Raw genomic sequence first — 26,023 nt, forward strand, 5'->3', positions numbered from 1 at the left:
TTGTCTGTTGACTTCCAGAAAGCCCATTTGCCTGGAAACTCCTTCTTGCCAATGGTAAGTCTATTGCTTGAGGCTTCCAGGGCTCCTTTGCTAGGTGTTGGCATTTTCATGTGTCAGTGGTTTATAATACTAATGGGAAACTTCTAAAAATAGATGCACGAGGCCAAATTTTCCAATGCCATTTTTCACAGTTATTGCTTAGTTTGCTTCTCTCTTGGTAAAGAGGGTAAGTGAAGTGTACAGAAGATGACTATGTGCTTTCCTGAGTTTCAGTAACAAAATCCCACTGCTTTGCTTGCTCCCTAGTCCCATGTATGGACACAGCTAGTTTATACACTGGAGGAAAAAACTCACTGAATTCATGAAACTATGAACTAAGCAAACTCTAGCTTCTCTCAGAAGTGCAAAATGATAAAATAAAAAAAATGTTAGCCTTAATTCTTATCATGAGCTTTAGAACCCCACAGATCTGGTTTGAACTTCAGCACTCTCTTATACTATGAACTTGGGTGACTTCCAACTCCAACTCTAAACCTCTGTTCTACATCCTCAAGTGATATTAAGGAGACCATGACTTAATAAAATATACTTTGACTATTACTGCTGAATGTATTAGCCCATTCTTAAGTATATTATTAAATAGTATCTCATTCAACAACTGTTCTGATATCTGGGTTCAATGAGCACTTTGGGGGGATCCAAAATAAAGAATTAGACAGAGAAAAATTGATAGCAGCAAGTAAAGTGAGACTTTATTATGGAAGAATGCATTTCCAAAGGAGGAAGAGGGCCTGAGCAGAAAGGGGGGTGTTGGCAGTTCTACTGTGCCTGCTACACAAGGACAGAGCTCTGTGTCACATAACATGGGCTTTGGGGTAATATCTCTGGCTTCTTGCACATACTTTATCTGTTATATATAGCCTCACATACAGCTTTATATATCCTATGTTGCACTGACATCCTTATTTTAAGATTTATTTTATTTTGAAGTGTGTGTGTGTGTGTGTGTGTGTGTGTGTGTGTGTGTGTGTGTGTGTATGCTTATACTCACACATAGATGCAACTGCCCATAAAGGCCAATAAAGGATGTTAAATTACTTGAAGCTGGACTTACTAGTTATTCCTGGATAGGTCATAACTAGTAACTGAACTCAGGTCCCCTGCAAAAGAAGTAAGTGCTTTTAACTACTAAACCATTTCTCCTGTCTCCAAATATCAGTATTTCTTTTTTTCTTTTTGGCTGTACTGGAGACTGAATCCAAGGCATTAGACATGCCAGACAAGTGTTCTACCACTGACATAAATCTTCGGGACTCACCAACATATTCAATCTCCATCTAGGCGTGTGCTTTTCAGTATTGTAATTTCAGAGCACCTTCAGACTCTTTAGAATGCCTCCAAATCTGTGTCAGTGGCTCCAGTCAGTTCCAGCCTCAGCTTGAGGCTTTCTAGTTTCTTCTTTGCTAACAAGGTGTTCTCATATGCTAGCTGTGCAGTGTTTGTGTAAGGTCTTTTGGACCTCACTGCCTGAAACTCCTGCCTCAGATCTGTACTATTTCATGAACTTTCAATTGGTTCCAACATTTTGCTGGACTCCAACAGGTACATCAGGAAACACCAGCTTTTCCTACTGTGTATAAAGCACAACGTGAGGTACACAATATAACCACAGCAATTTTCAATACAAGTCCTATGGAGAGCTAAATATAGACCGTCTTGATTTTACTCTAACGCTAAGTACCAATACCAGTAGACTAGTATGCATACAGTAAAGAATTTCAAGACCCAGGGCTGGAAAGGATGCGTCAATGGTGGCCCCAGCTAGGATACTGAGCTTAAACAATGTCAGCTAGCTGATATTGTGTGTGAGAACAAAAATGCAAATAGGGGTGAATTTGATCTCTGTGGATGCCAGAGAAAATAATTCCGAAGCGTTCTTATTTTGCCCAAGCTCATTCATTGAGACAAAGCTAATGGTGACCCTCCCCTGGCTTTCCCTGTGTCCCTGCTTTCTGACTGCACTGCTGGGGGCTGCAGAAGTCATGAAACCAGTTTACATATTCCACACCCTGCTGTGTTTTACCATTCAGATAAGGAGTGTTAATTTATAGGAGCAACCTACTCCTTCCTGTCCATTAAATTCGAACATCTTAATAGTCACACTCATCTTCAGAAAGCTTGCCCTTCTTTCTTGTCTTTGTCTACCACTTCCTTGTAATCATCTTTAATGTATCCAGTCCCCCTCATTCCCTGCAAGGCATCCCCCTGTTCCTATTCTCTCAAGATGGCTGCTCCTTTCAGCCACTCACCACTCCCTTTCCAAGCTGGCAGGAGTGGATGAGAAGTGGTTTCCACATTAGGATTGCAGCATTGTAAATACCACAGGATCTCTTAGTGGTATAGGAAGCGGAGAAACAAAAACCTTCAAAGTATCCAAAGAGAAACACACTAGGGATATAAGCAAAACCTGATGCAGGCGTCCTGTGTATTTATTATGTCCGCTCACTCTTCCCTTCCTTAACATTTTTGAGAGGAATGTGTTGTGTAGAACTGTAGAAAAGGAGCAAAAACAAGAATACATTATCGTGTCCTCAAGAATAAAAAAAAATTGAAAAATACAAAAGAAAAAAGAGGGGACAGTAAAGGAACCGTAAAAACAGACACTTGAACAGATACTTGTTCACCCAGGAAACTTCAAATGGCATCATTGTTTTGTGATACTTTCTCCTTTTGTGTGTGAGTAAGCTCATAGCCTGTGTCTGTTGTCTTTATTCTCATCTCCAAATGCAGACTCACAACACACACACACACACACACACTCACTCACACATACATATCCTCTGAAAGATACATTTCAGTTCTTTGCTTTTCATTAAACTATATGTTTGCGTTTATTACCAATGTGTTTACTACCATATGTAAATAGTCAAATTCAGGTGAGTAAAGGGGGTGCTATTTCAAACACATTTTCCCCTTATTGAAAGATAAATCTGCCAAGTTACTTTACGACTCCTCTCAGAACACAGAAAAAAAAATGATTTGTCTATTTCTCAACAGGCAGCAGTCCTTTGAGTTCTGCCTTGTTAAGCCCACAAAACACTAACCATCATCAAGTTTCATGAATTGCCCTTCTTAAATCTCAAATAAAACAAAGAATTACAGATCTCATAATGAGTAATAAGGTAGGAGGCCTTTAAAATGTACTGTTCAATGTTGAACATAGGTACGTTGTCATATCCTAGTGGGTGGAATAAGAATAGCCTACTGTGTTTGCTGTGTAAATATTAGAGGGCTAGTGGATTTTGATAGTAATATTTGATTTACTAAATTCCCTCCCTGTGTGTGTGTGTGTATGTGTGTGTGTGTGTGTGTGTGTGTGTTTGCGTGTGTGTGTGCACCTATGTCTCTGTGTCTATGTGTGTGGGACACATGCACACTCACATACAGAGAGAGACAGAGACACACACAGAGAGTAAGAAAGTGAGGAGGAAGGGAAGAGGGAGAAGAAAGAAGGAAAGAGGGTAAGAAGTGCCATAGAAGTATATCTAGTTGCAAAAGACTGCTGACTTACAAGGACTAGTTGACTTCGTAAACTCAATTTCACCAAAGCACAACACCTGGTGTACTCTAATGAGTATTATTCCTAGCTGCTTTGCCTTCACACTGTGGAACATCAAAGAGAATGCTTCCCCTCGTGTCTTTAGTCCTGGGTTCCTCTTTCTGGCTCACAAAGACATACTAATGGAATTAGTAAGACAGAACTTGAATACACAGAGATATAAGGGAGTCATGATAATTGAGTGCAAGAGTGTGAAAGGTATAGACACTGAAGAAGACAGGGAGTTATTTGGCTTCTAGCTGAATTATTGCCAGAAGACACAAAATTACACTAAGCAAAGGGTAATTTAAACTAAACGCCAGACACCAGAATAAACGTAACAGTCATCAGAGTGAGCAAAGCAGTTGAGATGTTTAAAATACAAAAAGATTAAAATTTACTTTTTAAGCAAAATGTATACAGGGTACACAATAACAGATTGGAATCAGAGAAAAATCTAAATGGTTGTCTGCAAGTTCTCCAGATAAGTTAAATGGCAGGTTATGGGTCACTTTCTGTCCTAAAGTTTTTGAAAGGACAGGGTATGGTGATGAAATCCTTGAGTGGGCAGAAACTAGACAGTGTGACTGAGTAAACTCAGGCCTCCACAGGAAGATACACAGTGAGGAAAAGGAGAAGAATAGGAGAACATGAGTGCACTTGAGCTTTCCCTGGCTCACAATTCATGTGGGCTCTTGCATGCTCTAAAAACACTGCAGCTGCTGAGACAAAAAGGAAAACCATCCTGTCAAGCCTGTTTCTTTTGGAGCTCAGCTCATGGCTGATGCAATGATTCCACACAGCATTTACAGCCTTACGATATATCAAGCAATGCCCCTGTACAGCTTTTACCCGCAGCATACTCTGCACACTAGCTCCCCCAGCATGCTGGGGATACGCTATTAGAACCATTAAAAAAGAATGGATTTTTATGATGGCTTCCATACGTGGCTCCACTCTCTTAAGCTGTATGAGGTGTTGTAACTGCCTCTAATACCTGCTTGTGTTGCTTAATTCTGTTCAGCTGTGTCCCAGCCCATCAGGACTGCTATAATGAAAAACTATGGGTGGCTTACAAACAACAGGAACTTACTTAATACAGTTCTGGAGGGTAGGAAGTCCAAGATCAAAGTGTCTGCATACATATTGTCTGGTAAGGCCTCATTTACTGGTTCATAGAAAGGCCTTCTCTGTTGTGTCCTTATGAGGGGCCCATTCTCATGCTCCTATCATCTCCCCAAGGCTTTAGACTTCCAACTTGCATTACATTGTAGATTAAGTCTCAGCACCCAATCTGAGGAAGAGCCAGATATTAAATCTGTATCAAGCTACCAGAGTAAACATTTACCAACTTCCTAATCAATACCAAAGCTCATGCAAGTTCATGGAGGCTTCTGGGTATGAAACAACCCAAGAGGTTTACCATCTGGAACATTGGCTTGCTCTCAACAGAAGACCTCGTGCTTCCTAAGCTATCGCTCTGAGCTAATGAGAAATTCTTATCTGAAGTAGTAGAAATACTGCCTTACAGGTAACCCTCTTGTGGGCTTAGAAAAAATATAATAACAAGAATGCCAGAAATGCCTGAGTTTCAACTAGAAGATCCAGAAGAAAAGCAAGGAAGAATTACAGCGGTCTTATCCAGTGGTGTGAGTATCAGGCTGGTTAAATGAGGGAAGCTCATGTACGTTATCCTCCTAGAACTTCTCTACCCTAATGAGACTCTAGCTGGGTGTTGAATTCTGGAAATAGAGGTAGCACTAGGGTAGAGGAGGCTATCCTGAGAGAAGGAGAAAGGATATCTCCCTCCCTTGTGAGTATTATAATGAAAGAAAACCCTCCTTACCTTCTCAGGTGGTATTGGGGAAGTTTTTCCTACACACATGAGACTGAAAGTTTATCTGATAAGACTTGCTTCACTGTCTACTTCTGGGGGTGCAGTGAGAAGTGTAGGGTGCGATTAGTTAACATGTGCATTTGGTGTATAAGAATCCCAAACCCCAAATCCAATAAATATGGCTTTATTTATAGTTTTATTCTCCAACTAGTAAAGCCTGGGGGAATATTGCAGAGTTTATCTTTTCTTCTCCCACAAGAGGTTTATTTCTTTAAGAAAATAGAATGTGGGGAAGGATCTGTGGATGCTCCCTGCCCCGCCCCCACACACCATTTCTAGATATGGAATTGAAAAGAATGCAGCGTTTCAACCATCTTCAAACCTGTACCCCATTCTCTCTCCTTCTGAAAATTCTATGCTCACATAAGTTACAGCTCACGTTAGTTTTGCAGTTATGGAACAGGGCAAGTGGAGAAATCTTAAAACTCTCGTAGTTTTCTTTAACACTTCTTGCTACAATCTATCATTACTCTTAAACTTCCCCCAAAAAATGACCTTTCACATTTTCTACATATTTTACATCCTACATCTGGCGCATAAGATCTTTCTTGAACATGGGGGAGGGGAATTTTAGGTGGGAATTAACCCATTTGGAAATAATAGTCTGAGATGTATCTTAGTGTGCAGCGCTTTCAGTACAACATGTGCTACTCGGAATACAGTAAATCCAAAGCAAATAATTGTATATCATTATTGTCTATTCCTTATTTTCTCAAAGCCAGTCATCTTGTCTGTTGGCAGAGATTAGAAGCTTCTGATGTTACCAACAGTTGTGTGATAAAATGTTATCAAAGAGGTCCTGTGCTCCTCTGGGACTCTAGTTAACAGGCTTGGTTGACATATCAAGACAACGAATTCCTGTCCATGCTGGCTGAGTGTTATGTTGATTTGGTCATTTGGGGATTTTTAGGAAAGGAACAGCTTGTGGCATTTGAGCGGAGCCATTAATTGGTATCGTTTAGTGTAGCATGACGAGGAGCAAGATTCCATTGTGGGGCACAACTGTGTCAACACCCCAGCTGCTCTGTGCTAACCCAATGGGCAGTGGAGTTGTAAATTTAGTCATGTGAGGGGCATAGAATTTCACTGAAGTTAAAATCCACAGACCTTCCTATCTATGCTTTAGCTACATCCTTTCTGTTGCCCTTGTCCACCATTTCTTTCCCCCTTTAATGTCTCCTCCCACTATTTTTCCTTTCAATCTAGTTAGGAAAAAAGTTCATTTAATTGGTTAGGTGCCTTGTGAGAGTGTAAAAGATTTCCTGTCTAGTTTTTCTTTATGGAAACAAAACATTTGATTCTGTAAATTGTTCTAAAATAGAACCTTCTTGTCCCTAACTCCAACTGTTAACATGGGTGTAGCGTCTTATGCCCTAGACTTGGTGTCTCAGCCAAAGACATCATTAGCCACACATTCTAGTGCATCGATCTATGGCTTGAAAGCCTGGATGGTAATCAGAACAAGGATTAGCACAGGGCTTATTTTTTAAATATTCAGATCTATTTTTCTTTATGTATGTGTATGTATATGTGTATGTATGTATGCATGTATGTATGTATGTATGTATGTAGCACATATGTGTACATGGCTATAGAAGCCAGATCAGGGCATCAGGTTCCTTAGCACTGGAGTCACAGGTGGTTGTGAGCTGTATAATGTACTGTTAATTGAACTTGAGGTCTATGGAAGACCAGGAAACCCTCTTTACTGAGCCATCTTTCTAGTCCCAACACATGTTTTTTGTTATAAACAAGATCCACATAATTCAGAGTGGCATTTCTTGCAAGAAATCCACTCTCTTTCTACCAGCTCCTTTGGTGTAGGAGGGTAAGTAGTGTAAGTAGTAAAGACGATTACCAGTGCATCATGAAGATCCCTGGTGATTCATGCTGACTGCTGCCCCTTCTTTGTTCCAAATACTTGACTAATGACTGACAGATATGAATGCTAGAGAACTCTAGTCTCTTGTCTTCTTGTTACTGGGACAGTGTTGAGATGGGAAATGTGTGGTACCCAGAGTCCCCAAAGGACCAAGTCAGCATTGTTTCTGGAAATTTCACCTGGCATCATAACATTGTTGGCTTCTTTCTCTTCCAGCTACCATTTCCCCACTCCTCAACCTGTTCTTCCTCAAAACACTTCCCACTTAATCACATTCAGAAAAAAGTTTATGGTGGCGTCTGTATCTGCAGTTTCTGACCTCAGACAAAGCATGTTGTCAAATTAATGAAAAGCCATGTTGATTTATTGCTTTTAAAAGGAAAAAAAAGAGAGAAGTAATCTGCTGCCTATTTTAGACTTATAAAAGTAATCATGCAATTGTCTGTTTTTTTTTTTTTTTTTTTTTTTTTTTTTTTTTTTTTTTTTTTTTTTCAGGAAGAGAATTTGAAGGAGAAGAAGAATATCTGGAGATCCTAGGCATCACCAGGGAACAGTCAGGCAAATATGAGTGCAAGGCTGCCAACGAGGTCTCCTCGGCGGATGTCAAACAAGTCAAGGTCACTGTGAACTGTGAGTACAGGATCAGCAGGTGTTCCATGCCCAGGGCACACGTCCACTCCCAGTGAGCTCTACAGATCCCATTAGCAAAAGCTCATAGCATTTCAAGCAGATGTTCTTCTGGTCAGGGATGCACATTTATACATTGGACACTTCCAAGGGCAAGACTTGGCCTTTGAATTTGATAAATCAACGCTTCTGATTCTAAATATAACCAGCAATACATTTCACAATATCCCCTGTCTTTTACTCAGACAGTGGAATTAAGGAAACATGATGAGACACCACTTGAGTTTCTGGCAGTCACTGTTGTAGAGCCCGTGGACACCAAGGTCATATTACTTTGGGAAAAGCAACAATCCGTATCTACTTTGTCTGGAATTTTTATCTTAATGCATTGTTTGTCAGAAGAGAATAGCCCCAAGATTATATTTTATCCTCTGCTATTTAACTAATTGGCCTTGGGACCAAATTCAAGCCCATTAGGTCAGATATAGTGTGTCCCTGATGGCTAGAGGGGAATGTCTGATAAGTTCATTTCAGTTATCTATTTCTCCTAAAGCCTGGGCATTAGAAATGAAGATTTCACTAAGATGCATAGGTAAGTGAGCATACTTTGAACTTGTCAGATGAAAGGCTCCTTAGATGTAGTTCAAAGTGGGAGGAGGGAGGAAGAGGGGATCTATAGGATGTGTGTCACCCAGCAAAGGAATAAAAAACTTGTTTATCCTGCTCAATTAGGGGTGACTTCCTATAACATTCAAATTCGAAATTCTTTACCACATAATTATGCCTAAGGACATGAAAGGACAAAGAGATGTCCTGATCTCTCTCTCTCTCTCTCTCTCTCTCTCTCTCTCTCTCTCTCTCTCTCTCTCTCCTCTCCTCTCCTCCCCTCCCCTCCCCTCCCCTCCTCTCTCCTCTCTCTCTGTGCATGTATATCTATTACCACAGTCATAGATACATATACCCATTTATGCATGAAACACACAATCACACGCATAATCAGACACAATCACACATGGCACAAATACTTGAACCCACATCTGAAAGTGTATTTTAGGCCACGATGCAGTGCATTTTTGCATTCCTACGTCTTTCTTGATGTCACCTATATGCCAGAGTCAGTATAAATGCACTCTAGTCTTCCAACAACACTGACAATGTAAATATAATCAAGTCCAATTTAAAGCTTTAGAAACTGAAACGTAAATTTAGGAAATTGCCTATCCAAAGCAGCACAAAAAGCAAATATAAGGGGGCAGGGGACAGGGGGTTCAGCCTCAGGTCTATTTGACTCTAAAGCCCAAACTTCCCAAGGAAGCAGAGGAAGAAGAGAAATTTCAATTATTTGTAATGCTCGACATAGCTTCCTGTTAGGGATTTAAGCATGCTATTAGTCTCAGTGTAATCCGATGAGATAAGCACCAATATTCTCCCTTTAGAATTTTGGAACTGAGTTTGCTTAAGGTGGCTTAGCCTCAGCTGGAATGCCCTGGTCCCCAGTGCCCGGCTGCAGCCAGCCTTATAGCTTTCTGAAATGGGCAATGAAGACTCCACTGTGTACCTTGGGGAAGCCAATAGACACAGCACTGAACTCCACGTTTATGATCTCATTTTTAAGAGCAAGGGGTTGCATTTGATGAGCTGTGAAGTGCTTTTATCCCTGGCTGTCTCCAATTTTTTTTTTTTCGTAATAGAGTTTTGAAATGCCAGTATTACTATTCTTTTGCAGTACTGGGTGTGTTTCAAAGATGCATTAATGATCTCAATGTTATAAAATGCTTTAGGTCCTTTTTTCACATGAAAGGCAATTTCTCTGGGTGTTTACGTAAGTTTGTAATTAGGTTAGTTAACTTCTATTATGCACACATAGCCTTGCCATCATCCGCCGCCTCTTCTCTGACTTTTAGAGTCAAGATTTCACTTTCACTTAATTGACCTTCAACTTAATTAGGTTTCCTGAAAGTCCAATCATATAGTAAATAGAAAATATTTATGCTTCCATTGTATGAAACATCAAAGTGGTCTGGATTGGAGATGGTTTCCAAGATCAAAGCTAGTCACCCGGGTCCTGTTATTATTGAAGCAATTAGTCTGACATTGCTCCCTCTTCGCTGTCCCCAAAGTATAATTTAGAACAGGAAAAAAAATACTGGTAATTTTCAAGAAAACTTTTATGAAAATATGAGCTTCTTTCCAGTAAGGAGTGAATCACTGAATATGGACAGAGCCCACCGATTCTCAAAAATTATCTTGGAAGAATTCAATTAGACACCCAATGTGCTCAAACCAAGAGGAACAAGAATGTGCTCAGCCCTACAAAAATAGTCAGTAAGTGTTAACGGAAGGTAAAGATAGAGAACTCAAAATACAACTTCATCTTAATATTTTCCCAAACTCTATAAATAAGTGATACTGGCTACAAATCAGGAAAAACATTCTAGTATCAAATTCCTCCGGAATCACCTTTTTAATCCAATCCTCATAAACTACATGTATAAAGTCAGACCTCACACCAAAAATTCTGTTCAGATAAACCATGGTACCCAGACATATTTGCATCGTGTACATAAACGCAGTCTCCAGGATTGAATTATAGAAGCTTGTTCTCACCTACAGAACGATAGCTAAGATCTCTTTTGTCACTTCATCTGAACCTTTGTTTAACTTGAGTTCTCTTCCATTTCAAGCAGAGGCTTCAGGATTAGGTCAGGCAAACAGGATAGCTAAGAGACCTACTGATGGAAGAGATTATCATAATGAACACACCCTGGATGCCACTAAAACAAGCAATCTCAGCACTTACAACTTTCCCACGGCTGCTCATTGATTCATTTATTCGTTTGCCAACATGTGTTTGTTACAGGATACATAAAGAGTAGCCCAGTAAGGAAGGGAGACATAACAATTTCACCCATTGAGCTCACAGCAGATTCTGTAGCCTCTCCTTTTTATTTCTCTTAGATAACCTGCCTCTTTGGTAGGTCTACATTTTTGCACATAGCCATTTTACAGACAAAGTCTATTTCCTATGTGGTAGGAGGTCCTGGCACCTATAGAAAGCTAAATCATTGCCTCAAAATACTTGCCATTAAATAAATGTGGTAAAATGTATGGAATGAATAAGACTTTTGACTTTCTTTGTCTTATAAAGGCACAGATTATATCAATCACAGAAATACACTATTCTGACTCTATGCTCTCAACTGCATCTTCCATTATGCCTTAATGAGTCTCTAGGATAGTATCTACCACAGAGCAAGTGTTCAATAGATGTATGCCATTGCTTTTTTTCAGACTTTTCCTAGAGTAGACTTCTTTCCTAGTTGTGAGGAAATTCTTAAATGCTGCTCCTAGATCTCATTCTTCCCTCTCCACAGCTGACATACTAATGTCCGTACCTTTTGCCTACCCATAGTGTGCCCCCCCTTCTCACACTGACAGCCTTTGCAATGTCTCTTTCTGATCCTTATCCCCCTTTCAGCCAACTCTGCATCTAGGACTAAATGACTCCCCCTATGCAAATGGTGGAAGACCAGTGATGTAGACATTTTCAAAGCTCTTACATATGTATTAGTTTAGGAAAAGCAGAGGTTACTGAACAACATGCACCACCTGTTGGGTATACACATGTGTAGGGATAACCTACAATGGCCAAAAGAAGGCATGAAATCCCCTAGGTATGGAATTATTAACAGCTGTAAGCTGTCAGGTGGCTACTGAGAGCTGAAAGATTCTCTAGAACAGGAACTGGCATGTGTAACCTCTGGACAAACTTTCCAGAATTTAAGTGTGTAATTTAACTAGACTCGTCAGTACTTTGGTTCAAAGGTCACCTGATAAGCAAATTTAGGGAAATAATGTCTCAATGTAGACTGAGACCTCAAGTTATTCATGGCAATACCTATCCAGTCTCTGTGTTGACCTTACATTTTGCAAATAACATTTTCACTTATATTTTGAGAATTTCATAGAATATAGTCAATCATAGCTATTCTCCTCTCCCAGATCCTTCCAGATCTTCCACCACCTCCCTAACCTCCAACTGTGTCTCTAGTTTCATACTCTCTCCACCCCCTCTCTTGTACACACACACAGAATATAAACATTCTCTGACCCAAAGTCAAAGAACTTATGAATGACAGATTTCAGACTCCTAGGTCTAACTCAAATTTCTCTGCACCCATACCCAAGAGAGCAACAGTGGTGAATGCAATTCATGTAGCTACTTTAGATGTTGAAAGTGTTCTTTTTACATGTGACTTCGTACAATATTTGCCTTACACCTGTGTATGAGATTGGTAGGTGTCATTGTCTGTATTCATAGACAAGAGGCCAAGAAGAAACAGGTGTCTATGGCAACAGTAGAGGCACGGAAGAAAGTCAGGCCTGAATCTTCAGATTCCTAATTTAGAAATATACCAACTATGTCACTATATGTTCTGCCATTTTTCCAGCGTTCTGTAAACATTTACAGAAATCTGCAACATTTACTTTTCAAGCTTCCTTACATAATATTTTATTTCCTTTTTAAGAGTCTATTCCTGGGGCTGTAGAGATTGCTCAGTGGTTAAGGACACTTACTGTTTTTATACAGAATCTGGGTTTGGTTCCCAATATTCACACAGCCACCGAAGCTTACAGCCATCATAACTCCAGTTCCACTGTGTCTGATGCCCTCTTAGGACCTTCCTGAACTCTTAGGGCACTGGGCTCTGTGCAAGTGCTGCACAGATGTATATGTGAGCAAGAACTTCATACATATAAAATGAATAAATCTTAAAAGTGAAATGAAAGAACTTAGTCAAACAAACAAGCAGTTCAGAGAGGTTCAGAAAACGATCAACACAGATCTAAATCCATACTTCAGCAAACACTGCTCAGATGTATTTGAACAAGTTACCAACCTTCTGCAAATTTCCCTTCTTGTTCTCCAAATAACACTAATAATGCCTAACTCTTAGGGCTGCCATTTGGGCAAATAAGGATGTCTGACATTTGAAATGGTGCTAATAGGTGTCTATAGTATTGTGAACCATATCTTTTGTTAAAATTTTATGGTTTCTGCAGTCTTTCCCAATATTAGGAAGGTTAAATGAACGAGAGCTTTTTTGGTTTTTTTTTTGTTTGTTTGTTTGTTTGTTTTGTTTTGTTTTGCTTGTTTTTTTTGGTTTTTTGCCTAAGCCATGCTTATCCTTATTATCATCATTCTGATGGAAAGAATTTTGTTATCAGTGATGTAAGAATAAGAACGCCCTGATTAATGTTTTTAGGACCTGGAATTTTGAAGTTAAAAAACTGGAGGAATCCTTTGGCAATTGTATGTAAGTTCTTCCAACATCATGTAAAGCATGACCATGAATCTCTCTGCAGCATTTGCAAGAGCCACATCTTTATTATAATCATATTTGGAACAGGCCCACCTATTATTTTTAACTCCACAAGGCTTGCTACAATATGATTCATAATAATGTTTCTTAGCCACAGCTACACAGAATTCATTCTAAATGAGCTTTGAAATGGTCATTCACTAAAGCCATGAAAGAAGACCTGAACCATGATGTCATTTGAGAAAGAAGAGGAGCAACAAGCTTTTGTGCTCCTTCTTAGTGGCTGTGAACTGACTTTGATCAAAGGAACTTGCTGCTTCTAAATGAAAAAAAAGCAAGTGGTGGGACTTGGTGATTGACCTGAGTCATCCTTCTTCTGAATTTAATGCGCTTACCCCTAGTTTCTAGATAGCTTCCAGAATGCTGGGGCCTCTAACGGCTTAATAAACAGTCTGTTGCTTACCTGCTCACGTGTGAAACAAATTCAAAAATGAGAATAAGTTTGAAAGGCTAAATGGTAGAGGTCAAAATAAAAGTATTACCAAGTAGTATCTTAGCACATCTAGCTAACCACACACACCCCAGGTACCCTGGGCTTGGGCTAGGATGTCTGCCTTTATGAGAACAGGAAGGAGCAGTTCTAGATCCAGCTTTGAGAACGAGAAGACTGCCCCCCCCCCCCAGCTCTTTGCCAAAAGTTAAATTCCAAAATCACAAAGAACTCTTCTTTTAAAACAGAAGGGATTGAAAGTCCAAGAAACTTGGAACAACATAGTGAGACACTACCTCCAAAACAAAGACAGACAAATACCAAACAGGGCAAAGAGAAGAGAAGAGACAAACAGGCTCAACGTGGTTTTTTGTTTTGTTTTGTTTTGTTTGTTTTTTGTTGTTTTGTTTTGTTTTGTTTTGTTTTTGTCAGAAAAAAAATTATTATCCCCCAAGTAATAGACACCAAGTAAAAGGCACATTAAGTAATATGGACTTAAACAGTCAGAGCAAGGAATGTTCTGCAAAATTATGCATCTGGACTTGTGATCCTGATACTATGCCAGAGGGTTTTGAGGAAATGCACCACAGCTATAGTGTGTCAATACGCTATAGCTCTGAGTAACATGGTGGTGCTGGTGATGGTAGTGGTGGTGGTGGTGGTGGTGGTGGTGGTGGTGGTGGTGGTCATGGTGATGAAGGTAGTGATAGTGGTGGTGGTAGGATGTAAGGGTCTGTGTCTTTCTTGACTGGGTAAATGACAGAGTAATGAAACATCAGTCTTCACTAAGGATTTGTCCTTTATATGCATGTAGCTCCAGAAACAAACATGTCTTGAGATTCATTTTTCATATTAAATAGTTAAACAAACTATAGAATCAGAAGTAACATTGTCTTTCCTACCAACATCAGTGCACCACTGGGCTACAAACTGTGACAGCGTGAGTGTCTGAAGAGCAGGAAAAAGACAAAACTAAGTAAGGATACAAAATTAAATTGACTGAGTTATTACACAGTTGGTCATCTCTACCTGATTTATTGATTCATTCTCTCTCTCTCTCTCTCTCTCTCTCTCTCTCTCTCTCTCTCTCTCTCTGTCTCTCTCTCTCTCTCTCTCTCTCTCTCTCTCTGTGTGTGTGTGTGTGTGTGATGCATATGTCATATGTGTTCATATGTGTGCATGTATACATGTATGTATATAGGCCCACATGTATGTGCATATATTTGAAGAACAAAGATCAACTTCAGCTGTCTTCCTGTACTGTTCTGTACCTTAACGGTTTGTTTGGTTTTTGTTTTGGTCTTTGTCTTTGTCTTTGTTTTAAGACAGGATTTCTCACTGAATGTAGAGTCCACCAATTGGCTGGGCTGCCTGGCCAGCAATCTATCAGGCTTTACTGAATCCTGGTGTTATAGACATGCACCCACGTGCTTAACTTTTCACATGGGTGCTGGTGATCTGAACTCAGGTCCTCATACATTTTCATCAAGCTCAACTCACTGAGCCATAGTCTACCTTTTGTGTATGTTATTTTGGTGGACAGTATCTCTTGATGCCCAAACAAAAATCCTGGGTGTTATTCCTTTATCCTTCCTCCCTTCCCCTTTACGTCTAATCCATTGTTAGGTGATCATTTCTAAGGTGCTGTATATTTCAAATATGTCCTCTCCTTCCCATCGTTTTATCATAAGCCTGGTGCAGAATCTTTCTAAATTCCTTCATCAGCTTCTAAATGGGCCTCCCCGCTGCTAGCTCCAGGCCTTTATTGATGAGGGAATTGAAGCGTTCTGACTCTGGGCAAAGTACTAAAGTCTCTAATAAGAGAGAACAAGGAGGGGCCAAGCCTCAATTTGAGCTCCCATATATCAAATTTAAATCTAAGCTTAAAACCTCCTCTATTTTATGCTCCATCCCTCTACCAATAATTCTACCATCAGCACAAATACATCCAATTCATGCACTATCTCTTGAACAGATGGGCTTTAATGACCTAGGTAGCCAATCATAGAAAAACTTTTCAATAGAAACTTGCTGATCATTTTAAGCTGTCTCCTTTGAAACGATAAGGAAGGAAGGACTTAAACTCATGTGGATGGCTCTAAATATAGGCTCACACCTCAGATTTCAGGTTCCCTACCACTGACCACTAACTCTAACTCCTAACCTATGGAGTAGACAAGTGAATTATCTAGAAAGCTAGAAATTTAAAGGCAAGAATAGTTAAAAGTGTAAAACTGCATGTGCTATAATGATATTGACAGCTCACTGTTAAGGATTAGGCTGGGAAGATTGCCATATGCTTTTAAAGTGCAGTTCCCTTCTTGTATAAATGATAAGCCAAGGTTCAGGCTATAGATGCACTACACATAAGCCTATAGATATACTACAATATGATATGCAATGAGAGGTCCAAAAACCACACTGATGCTATGTCCCAGGACCCCTATTGTCAGTTCAGGGTTTTGTTGTTTTTTTTTTTTTTTTCTTCTGTTTAGCTTTTCAATAGAGCATCTTCTCATTCTGTGCCTCTAAGAAAATGAGCAGCTATGTCTAAACAATGCCCTGGACTATTGTTTACATATGGGTTGACAGAATTATCCAAATGTCTTCTTACTCTTTTCTCTCTGAAAATGGCAAAAAAAAAAAAAAAAATCCATACTAATAGTAAAATGAGATGGAAAGAAACTGCAACTGCAGACTTTCCCAACATTGTTCTACATGATTCTGTAGACAGAGAACTTTAAAACTGATTTCCAAAACTATAGGGAAACAAAAACAAATAGAAATAGGATAATCCAGATAGTTAAGTGAATGCTGTATGGTAAAGTTTATTTTATCAGTTAACTTTTCCTCCACAAAATCTGAGTGACCTGATTGGTGGTGCTTAGGCCTATTTTTCCCATACACACAGCTAAGTTACCATTCCCTGGAAAATAAACTTTAGATTAAAAAAGTTCTCTTTCTGTGTGCCTCTCACTATCTTTGTGTCTCCCTCTTATCTGTGTGGTATGGTGTGGCATGGTGATGATACCTATGTACATGGGAGCCTTCAAGTATAATCTTCAGGAATGCCATCAGATTTCTTTACCTCAGGCTAAATTTCCTAACCAGCAATCCTCAGAGAATCCTCCTGTCTCCACCTCTCCAGCCCTAGGATTACAGGCTCATCCAATGATGTGTAGAATTTTTCCATGGGGGCTTGGGATCAAACTCAGGGGCTCATGCTTACAAGGTAAGGGCTTTACTGGCTGAGCCAACCCCCTTCACCTGGGAAAATCTTTTTCTCAAACTTTACATGGGCAAAAAAAGCATCATTAGATCAAGGAAATCAGGTCTGCCATATTGTCTTACTTCACTTTAGTAGGATATGTATAAAGAATCATGGCAAAATTACACGATCAGATAAGGTTTATACTTCATCTCAAGTCAATTATAGTTTTGATAGGCCCATTCAGAGGCTCTCTCAATAAGTAGACAGACAGACAGACAGAGATAGATATCCAACTGGCATTGGAGTGAAGGGCTGATGACAAACAGATCTTCTGTCCAGTGTCTAACATAAAATGGCAACTCATACATAAAAGCCAAATTGCCTTGTGTCATAGCAACAGAAGGGAACACATAGGATCAAAGACCAGAACAATGGCCTCATGGTAGATTTCTTGCTTATTAGTTTCTAGAATCCTCTGATGACCTATGGCAAAGTTATAGATTAGAATAAGCTTAACCCTTTCATTTTCACCAGACTCCTCAAAGCCATTACTAACTATAGTAATAATAGCAATGACCAAAGAAAATGGTCAAATTATGTGTTTGCCCAATGACTAAGTCCAAGCACTGTTCTTGGGGAGGCAGTGAACTCAGGTTCCAAGCATCCATGTCAGATGGCTTGCAGCTTCAGGACATCCAGTACCCTCTGTGAACTCCATGGGGTCCAGCACTCAACTTATGTAACACACACACACACACACACACACACACACACACACACACACATACACACACACACACACACACGTATATATACATGTAACTTAAAAATAAATGCTTAAAAAAAACTATCTTTTGGTTTCATGGCTTCCTGAAAAAAATTGTAAATAATGTAAACCATAATTATAATGATTGAGGAGAGGAAAAGAAAGCATGGCTTTCATTCACATAAATGTCGTTGAGTGTTGTATAAACCAACTGGACATTCCATCAGTCATATTTCACTTTACTTTAGCTTGCTTGTGACCAGTCTCATCTAGCTAATCACGAGGCATGTCAATGATGCTTCCACATAATTGCTTTCTTGTCTCTCTTCAACCAGATGCCTTTTCTGACTCTGCCTTGGGTACCAATTCTAGAGCCTCTCCCTTTCATGTAAACCTGTATATTCATCCTTCTAACAGATTCTCCAACTGCAGCCCTTTGTTCTCAGAGCATCTTTTGCTCTCACATAATAAGCATCTCTGTCTGTTCTTGCTACAGATCCACCCACTATTACGGAGTCTAAGAGCAACGAAGCCACCACAGGACGACAAGCTTCCCTCAAATGTGAGGCCTCAGCTGTGCCTGCACCTGACTTTGAGTGGTACCGGGATGACACCAGGTACATGCCAAACCCTTTATACCCTAAGTTCCAAATCATGATCTCAGTCTCCTAGAGCCCAATAGCAAGACCTTGCTCAACTGTAATGGTGTACATTTTTTCTTTTCAATATCTTTATTACATTACTTAGAAATTATATCCCTTAAGCTGAACCCAAAAGCACTCAAGATGAATTTAAATACTAAGGAATATAGTTCAATTGATAATTTCCATCTATGTATCTTTCTTGAATGTAATAGAAACTTAGTTTAAATGGAACTCATCCATTGCTGTGTCTTCCTTGTGGCTGGACATCGACCAGTTCTAATAATAGAAGTTACATGATTATAATGAGTAAGTGAAGAAAGATAACAAACACCGTTTCCTCTCCTCGCTTTAAAAACTCCAGCATAAAGATGAGGGAAAAACCACAAAGTTGTGCCCTTCAGCTGTATCACCTTAACTTTTCTATTTTTTACTCATAGGATAAACAGTGCAAATGGCCTTGAGATTAAGAGCACTGAGGGCCAGTCCTCTCTGACAGTGACCAATGTCACTGAGGAACACTATGGCAACTATACCTGCGTGGCTGCCAACAAGCTCGGCGTCACCAATGCCAGCCTAGTCCTTTTCAGTAAGTATGCCAAAACAGAGCCTGATTCCATGCAAGTCACAGAGTTCCCTCATACTGACTTGAAATCTATCCCCCAATCCTTAAAGGTAAACTTATACAAAAATAAGAATATTCTCACTGAAACCAGAGTGGAGGCTACCAGTCTCCACGAACAGCAATATTTTCATATAGAACTATTCTCTCTACTCTCTTGCTTTGGATAACTTCCCAGTTTTTTCATCTGTGTTGCATAGTTTTATTTTTTTATGGTTGGTTATTCTTCAAGAAAATTCAAAGAATAAATATTTATTTTGTGGTGGCCTCTTTCTGAAACTGGGGTAATTTAAAGGCCAGAAAATGGATGGCTCTTATAATATGCCAGTGAGTAGTTATTGGGAAAAAAAATGTCCAGTAAGAGCAGATGAAGTCCTGGGAAAAGGAAAGGCTGGAAAAAGAAAGTATTTTTTTCTAACACAAGAGGAAGGGTAGAATCAATGTTTAAAGCATAATACAAAATTTGAAGGAGAAAGAAGTTCTGTAGAACGGTTTCCCTATGACAGTAAGTTTACATTTCTGATCCACCATTTGCAGCAGAAGTAGAATCCTGCGAAAGGGAGCATTTCTAAAGATCAAAGAAGACCTTGAAAGATGGTGGAGAAGTAATCAGTCCTTTTCAAAGGTGTAGATGTTAGGAGACACCACCTTGGAGTCTTGCTCGCTGGTAGCATGTTCAGCCATGTCTGTAACTCCACAGCCTTGTTGGTCAGGTAGCTATCATTCCAGATTCAAAAGTCCCTGAGAGACAGAGGATGCTGAATGGGGTCATTGAAAAATAATATGTAGAACACAAAGGCTTTATTTATCAGAATAAGTAAAGCAAAATGGTTAGAGACTTCTTAGCCACACAACTCACTTAGATTAAGTAGAAAATACTTTGAAGGTTTTGTTATTATTATAAAATAACAAACCCCTAAATATTTTTTTGCTCCATATGTGCTCATTTGGAAAAAAACATACTATGGCTAGGAAAGATATCTGCATCTTGTTGTATTCAATTTCAATGAGCCTCCAAGGGAAAAACAGATTCTTTGAAGAAAAATCAATTTAAGTGAGAGTTCTCTTGAAGGGTAGCATTAAAGGTTTTTGGAAATTGCTGAATATCTAATAATACTTTTGTAAAACAACAACCATAAACCATCCTAGTCATGGCCTTAAGTTTCTCATTCTTAACAGTCTGACTTTGGTCTGTGGTAGTTTCATGGGGGAGAGCTATATAAACGCTACATCAACTTGAGGCTGAACACTCATATCCTGCTTACTTGTCTCTGACGACTAAATGTAAAAATTCTTTTCATCAATTGAAAAAATACTCTCCAGACCCTTGGGGAACTATACATTAGGAGATATAGTTACCAATTCCTTCCTGACCTAAGGAATTCCAGAGGAATAGGCAAACCCTAAATTCAATGATAAATCTGAGATTCTGACAAACCCAAAAGAACCTGACAAAGTAGAGTACTATGCACCTAACAGAAAAGTTTTTTTAAGGGGATTCCAAAATAGAAAATGCAACAAGATTATTTAGAAAAATGAACAATTGTATACCACATTAAGATATATTTTCTTCTCATCCCACAGAGAATACAAAAAGCAAGATAGTTATACTGTTCAAATAACAAAACATTGCCTTAAGGCCGAGGAAGGAAAAGTTGAGAGAATATTTGCCCAGAGAAGCAGAGCAAGAGCTGGGTTATAGACATTGGAGACACACTTGTAGGACCTAAGAAAAGGGAACTACCCATCACAACCATCCATGAAAGGACTTAACATGGTAAAATTAGGAAATACGAAGAATTTTAGAGAATTTTAGGTTTTAAACTGAGATTCGGGGAATCGGTCAAATGTTTCCTATCACAATGTCCTTCATGATTTGGGGACAGTCATCCTCAGTTATGAAGTCTGCAGTGCTGTAATAGGTGGTGGGCATCTCCTCAGTGGTCCCAAACTGCCCTCTACACAGCATCATGCAAGCTTAAGTGCCAGTTTTGTATGCAGCATGTATATACAGCATATGCCTTCATCTTGGTTAACGATTCTTTCCCTACTTTATGATAAAGTTATTATGTACTTGCTAAAGACCAGATAAAATATCACCAGGTTTTAAAGTGAACGGAGTTATTGCCATTGTAGAAAATTAGCTAACAACTCTGTTTCTTAGACCCAAAGTCCAGCTATAAACTTCATGGGGAGAAGGTGTATGTCTTTTGTGATAAGAACAGTGTAGCTTCCTGACACCCAAACTCCATCAGTTAGGTTCAGAAAGCATGTCATTACAACCTGCATAGCTAGCGTCTTGGAGATGGGGCTTTACAGTGGCCCAGTTTGCACAGGCCTAAAAAATAAGAAAAGAAGAAAGAGAGAAGGAGGGGGGAGCAGGCAAGGAAAGAAAGACAGAAGTGAGAGAATAAAGAGGAAGGAAAGAAAGGAAAGGAACAATATGCCTGTGTAAGTAGGTTGCCCATTGTTCACATTCAAAGTCAATGAGATTAAAGAGAGAGGGGAGGAAAGGCCCTTGTAAGACAGCTGGTGTTCCTCCACCCACCAGTGTCAGGAGGAGTGACTGAAGCCAGAGGCTCTGACAGAAGCACTGTATAGGCAGCGGGGTGCTCTGCTGACCAAGCCGGGCCAGAGCAGATACAGCAGCTGGTGAGCTGCTGCCAGCCAGAGGCAGCAGCAGGTAGAGACACAGAGCCAGCGTCCCTGAGTTCATGATTATTCATCCTTAATGGCTAGTCAGCACATTTCCCGCCCCGTCCACCTCGGTGACATGCTGACTTTTGCAGTGTCAATTTGCCATTCGTTGTCCTCAGCAACATATATATATGTATCCTTCTCCACTCTCTATTCACCTCTCCAAAGGGGTCAAAATAACTGGATGATAGAGCAAGAATACATTGTGTTTATAATACTTTCTTCCTAAGCCACTGGAAGCATTTCTCTTTCATTTGTTCTCATTTCCCTCACATTCTAGTACTCTGCCAAAGACTAGTGTATACATTTGAATAATACCTTTTACATATTTTTCTTCACGCCTGAACTAAATGGAACATTTCACATTTTTCTAAATGTGTGAATCCAGTTGCACAATATGGATGGGCCGGGATGCGGCTCCTTAGTCAGTTCAGACAGAACAGTGTTCATGCCATACATGAAGATGTGAATTTCTTTTGATGCAACGAGAAGTTTCATAGTCTGCAGATAGGTTACAACCATCTCAGTGTTCCTATGCAGATAACTGGAGATTTACCCAAGATGATGGATGTACCTTATCTCAGTGCTTTCCTTAAGGGAGGAAAAATATGGGCAATTATTTGAGTGTTATTAATTCTTCCCAAGTGATGCTTATGTAAAGTGTTTGCTTCACATGCTTGTCCTTTAACCATCAGGACAGCCTTACTATGTTCCCATGGTTCCCTGTTGCACAGCAATTATGTAATCAGTGAAACAAAATGATATATACACTGAGTTTGAGATTTAAAGTTGAGTCTGAAATTCCTATAGACCAGTTTACAAGACCAATGCATTATTTATTTATGCAAACCAAAATGTCAGGAGCTACAGCTTGTGGTGTAGAGGTGAAGAGACACTGAACTTCCTTTTCTTCCCTTTCTCCTGAAGCCTTGCTCCGGGCTAGTTAATGTCCTGTTCCTATACAGTGAAGAGCCCCGCTTGTTCCCTCTTTCTACTACCTCCCATCAGCCTAGGTTTACTGACTCCTGGACTAAGGACTCAAGTCTTTGAAATGTCGAGATTCTCAACTAATATTCCAAGTTAGCAGCTTATTTCCATGTAAAAGGAAAGTTCTGGCAATCAATTTAGAGAAGCATGAAGATTGTCAATGTATTAAGACTACAGACAGTAAGAGAATAAAAATATAAAGACATCTACACTGGTCCATTCTGTGCCTGTGTACAGGGAGTACTTTTCCATTTCAGTTTATACATTTAAAAGATCATTAACTTATAAACTTGTAATTGACCAGAGATTAAAAACTGCCCAAGCAGTCTATGAGTACAGTGAATCTTCACAACGAGGACCTCCACTTGTTCAGACCAAAACCAATCCAAGTTTCTATTTTAGGAGTTCTATGTTAAAGGCATATTTTATTTTAATTTTTTTTATTTTTATCTTTTGGTGGTACTTACTACTTAACAGACTTCTTAGCTATATTCTTACAAATGCTTCATCATAAAACAAGCTATTATTGAGTTCTAACCCCATACCGTATACAACAATAGACACTAACTCCTTCAAAGACTCTTTTTGGATACAAAAGGAAGCGAGTGGGCATGTGGGTTGCTTTTTATTCCAAAATGGACATCAAATGAGTTGAGTTCCAGGAGTAGTTACCTAATATTCACAATGAAATAAAATCGGAGTTAGGAAATTAATTTGATATAAACACCTTGCCCTTCATTTCAGCAGTTTTGGTACAGTCAATTCGAAGTGAATCCTTGTGAAATGATAGCAGACATTTGGGTTGGTTGGTTGGTTGGTTGGATGGATGGTTTCATTTTTTGATATCCAGCAGAATCAGCCAATAGTCCTCTTTCAGCCACATATCCCATTTAACCAACAGGAAAGCAAAGCCCATACTTATAGACCATACAAAAAGCCACAGCCTATGAACAGCAGAGTCTGTCCCTAGCATCTCCCACTCATCTGCTTCAACCTCAAGCATCCACATCCAAGGGAGAAACACTAAGCCCCCCAAGATGCCTGCTCTTTTCTGGTTTTGAAAATCAACAGTGTGAAATTTTCTTTTTCCGTTTTAATTGCCATCTGCATCACTTTTCGGTTCACTCTTGTGGGAGCCCACAAATCCTGCTGTGAACTTGACAACAGCAGCAGTAGGAAGGATGGTGGGGAGGATGAGGATAAAAAGAATCAGGAAGGAAAAAGTGCCTGAGAAGAGATAAGCTAGAAAGATAGAATGGAGAGAACAAGACTAACTTACAAGGGATGATAAGCCGAAAGTGATGTTGACAGGGCGGGGCTGGGATGCTAATAACCAGCCAGCAAACAGTTGTAAATGTGATGGAGAGAAGGCAGCACAGTTTAGCAATAGGCTTGCTCTTGTAGATAGCCAGGCAGAGTGCATGCATCCAACTGTGAACAGTGTGGTGAGAAAGTAATAAGCTGAGTCACTTAAACACTCTGAGTAATAATAATAATCATAAAATAAAACACAGTGGAGAGAGTATGGTATGGGACACTGTTCTCCAGCTGATATATAAATGTGAAAGCACTTCATCTATTTATTTTCAAAGCTGGAAACTTAATCTCGAATGCACAGTGAAGGTTTAAATCATTGTTTCTGCTTGGCACTTGTACGACTATGACATAATCGTTCTCTGGACATTGTTGACCTATTCTATCTCAACACACTTAAGCACCTTTTACATTTAACCTACAACTTTCAGTCAAGCTAGACAGTACAGTGTACCTGGAAATTTTCTCAATGGCCAGATGTGGGAAGGACCTGAAAACAGAGTGGGGGAGGGAGAGGAGAATCAACTTTTCCTGACTGACCTTACAGTACAGTAAAAGATGGAAGACAATCCAAACTTGAATGTCTTATCTCTCTGTGGCTTGGTTTTGGTTGGTTTATATTTGACATTTGGTCGCTCTTTTAATGAACTCCTAGATTAAAATGTGGAAATGTATGCTAATTGTGTCTCTCTATAGAGTTAGTAGTTGGCAAGTAGTGAGCCCTGTCTCTCCCACATTGTTCTACCACTGAAGGAGCCTCAGGGGAGATTTAGAGTCAAATGTAGACTATTAATAAGTATGGAAGATCCCCTAAGATCTCAACTCCATCAGTATACCTACTTCACAGGAAGAAGCCCAAGTATGGGACTATGAAAGTGAGAGATTTCTTTATTTAAGACCCAAGGGTTCAAATAAAAAATACTTGCTATTATTTAACAGGCTGTATCATCAAAGTTTGGCTGGCTCATCAAATTTTGGAGAAGATTGCATGATAGCAAGAAGTAGGATGAAGAAATGGACTACAGATAAAACTATATCACGCTAAGAAATGTATTGTCAGAGAGACTTCCTCCTCTGGCATCCCTATTATAGAAATAAAACTCATGAGAGAAAAGATGAATTAGTGTTTCCTCAAATAAATTTTCCAGATGCTTGGCTAAAGCTGATACAGAGCTGAGGGATAAGGGAGAAGAAACTGCTGCTAGTTGCCTTCATTCCATCTATCACATGCAAAAGGGAGAACTAGAACCAAGAAAGATTCTATAACTTCTATAATCTGTTCTAGTCCCTCTCCCTAAGAAGACACCACCTTGGTACTGGTTTTCTAGCAGAGGAGAGGACCCTATATGGAGGGCTACCATGGGTGTTGGCTCTCTGCTCTTCCTTTAATAATTTAAAAAAGGGTTTATATTTATAATTTCACTAATATCTGTCTTTGATATTTTAACAGGAAGAACAAATAAACACTGTACTGGAGATAAGATTCTATAGGCATGGAAATTCCTGTTCTGTAACTGTTTGAGCAATTAACCTTGAGAATACGTGTGTGTATCTATATCCTCCGTGATGTTTACCATTTTTCCCCTTTAGAGCGTGTTTTACCCACAGTCCCCCACCCCATTCAAGGTCAGTATGATTTTTATCACTGTAGTTCTGTTCCTGGGTCATTCTCCAATGTCAAAAGGTGTGAAACACACAAAGGAAGAAACCATATTCTCAAAACTCACATTTATTCAAAGTTTCTTTTTCCTCCATAAACACTGCAAAGCAAGACATACTGTTGCCCCAACAACAGCGGGTTCACAGACATGCCACTGCCTTAGCTTCAAGTCAGTCAGCTACACAGACAAGGAATAATGTATTTTCAATAGGCATTTATTATAGGTCACCAAGAGTTCTCATATTGGAACAGAGACGCCTGTATACCCTAGCTCTCTAGGCCACAAAACTGAACATTAATTATCCCA

At 39.5% G+C, this 26,023-nt stretch overlaps 1 protein-coding gene across 6 annotated transcripts in view; it reads left to right on the forward strand.

The window, feature by feature from the left end:
* The window catches only part of Lsamp (limbic system associated membrane protein), a 2,034,784-nt gene that overhangs the window by 1,985,058 nt on the left and 23,703 nt on the right, over nucleotides 1–26,023 (forward strand). For 4 of the 6 annotated variants that reach the window (XM_034514986.2, XM_076942923.1, XM_076942924.1 and 1 more), the window contains 4 exons: nucleotides 7,873–8,007; nucleotides 18,292–18,412; nucleotides 18,877–19,025; nucleotides 25,647–25,682. In XM_034514986.2, coding sequence (XP_034370877.1) covers nucleotides 7,873–8,007; nucleotides 18,292–18,412; nucleotides 18,877–19,025; nucleotides 25,647–25,682 — 441 coding nt within the window. The remainder of the gene's footprint in view (nucleotides 1–7,872; nucleotides 8,008–18,291; nucleotides 18,413–18,876; nucleotides 19,026–25,646; nucleotides 25,683–26,023) is intronic. The other 2 variants (XM_034514988.2, XM_034514989.2) reach the window with 1 other exon arrangement.

This window comes from Arvicanthis niloticus, chromosome 12 (genome assembly GCF_011762505.2).
Source record: "Arvicanthis niloticus isolate mArvNil1 chromosome 12, mArvNil1.pat.X, whole genome shotgun sequence".
NCBI lineage: Eukaryota > Metazoa > Chordata > Mammalia > Rodentia > Muridae > Arvicanthis > Arvicanthis niloticus.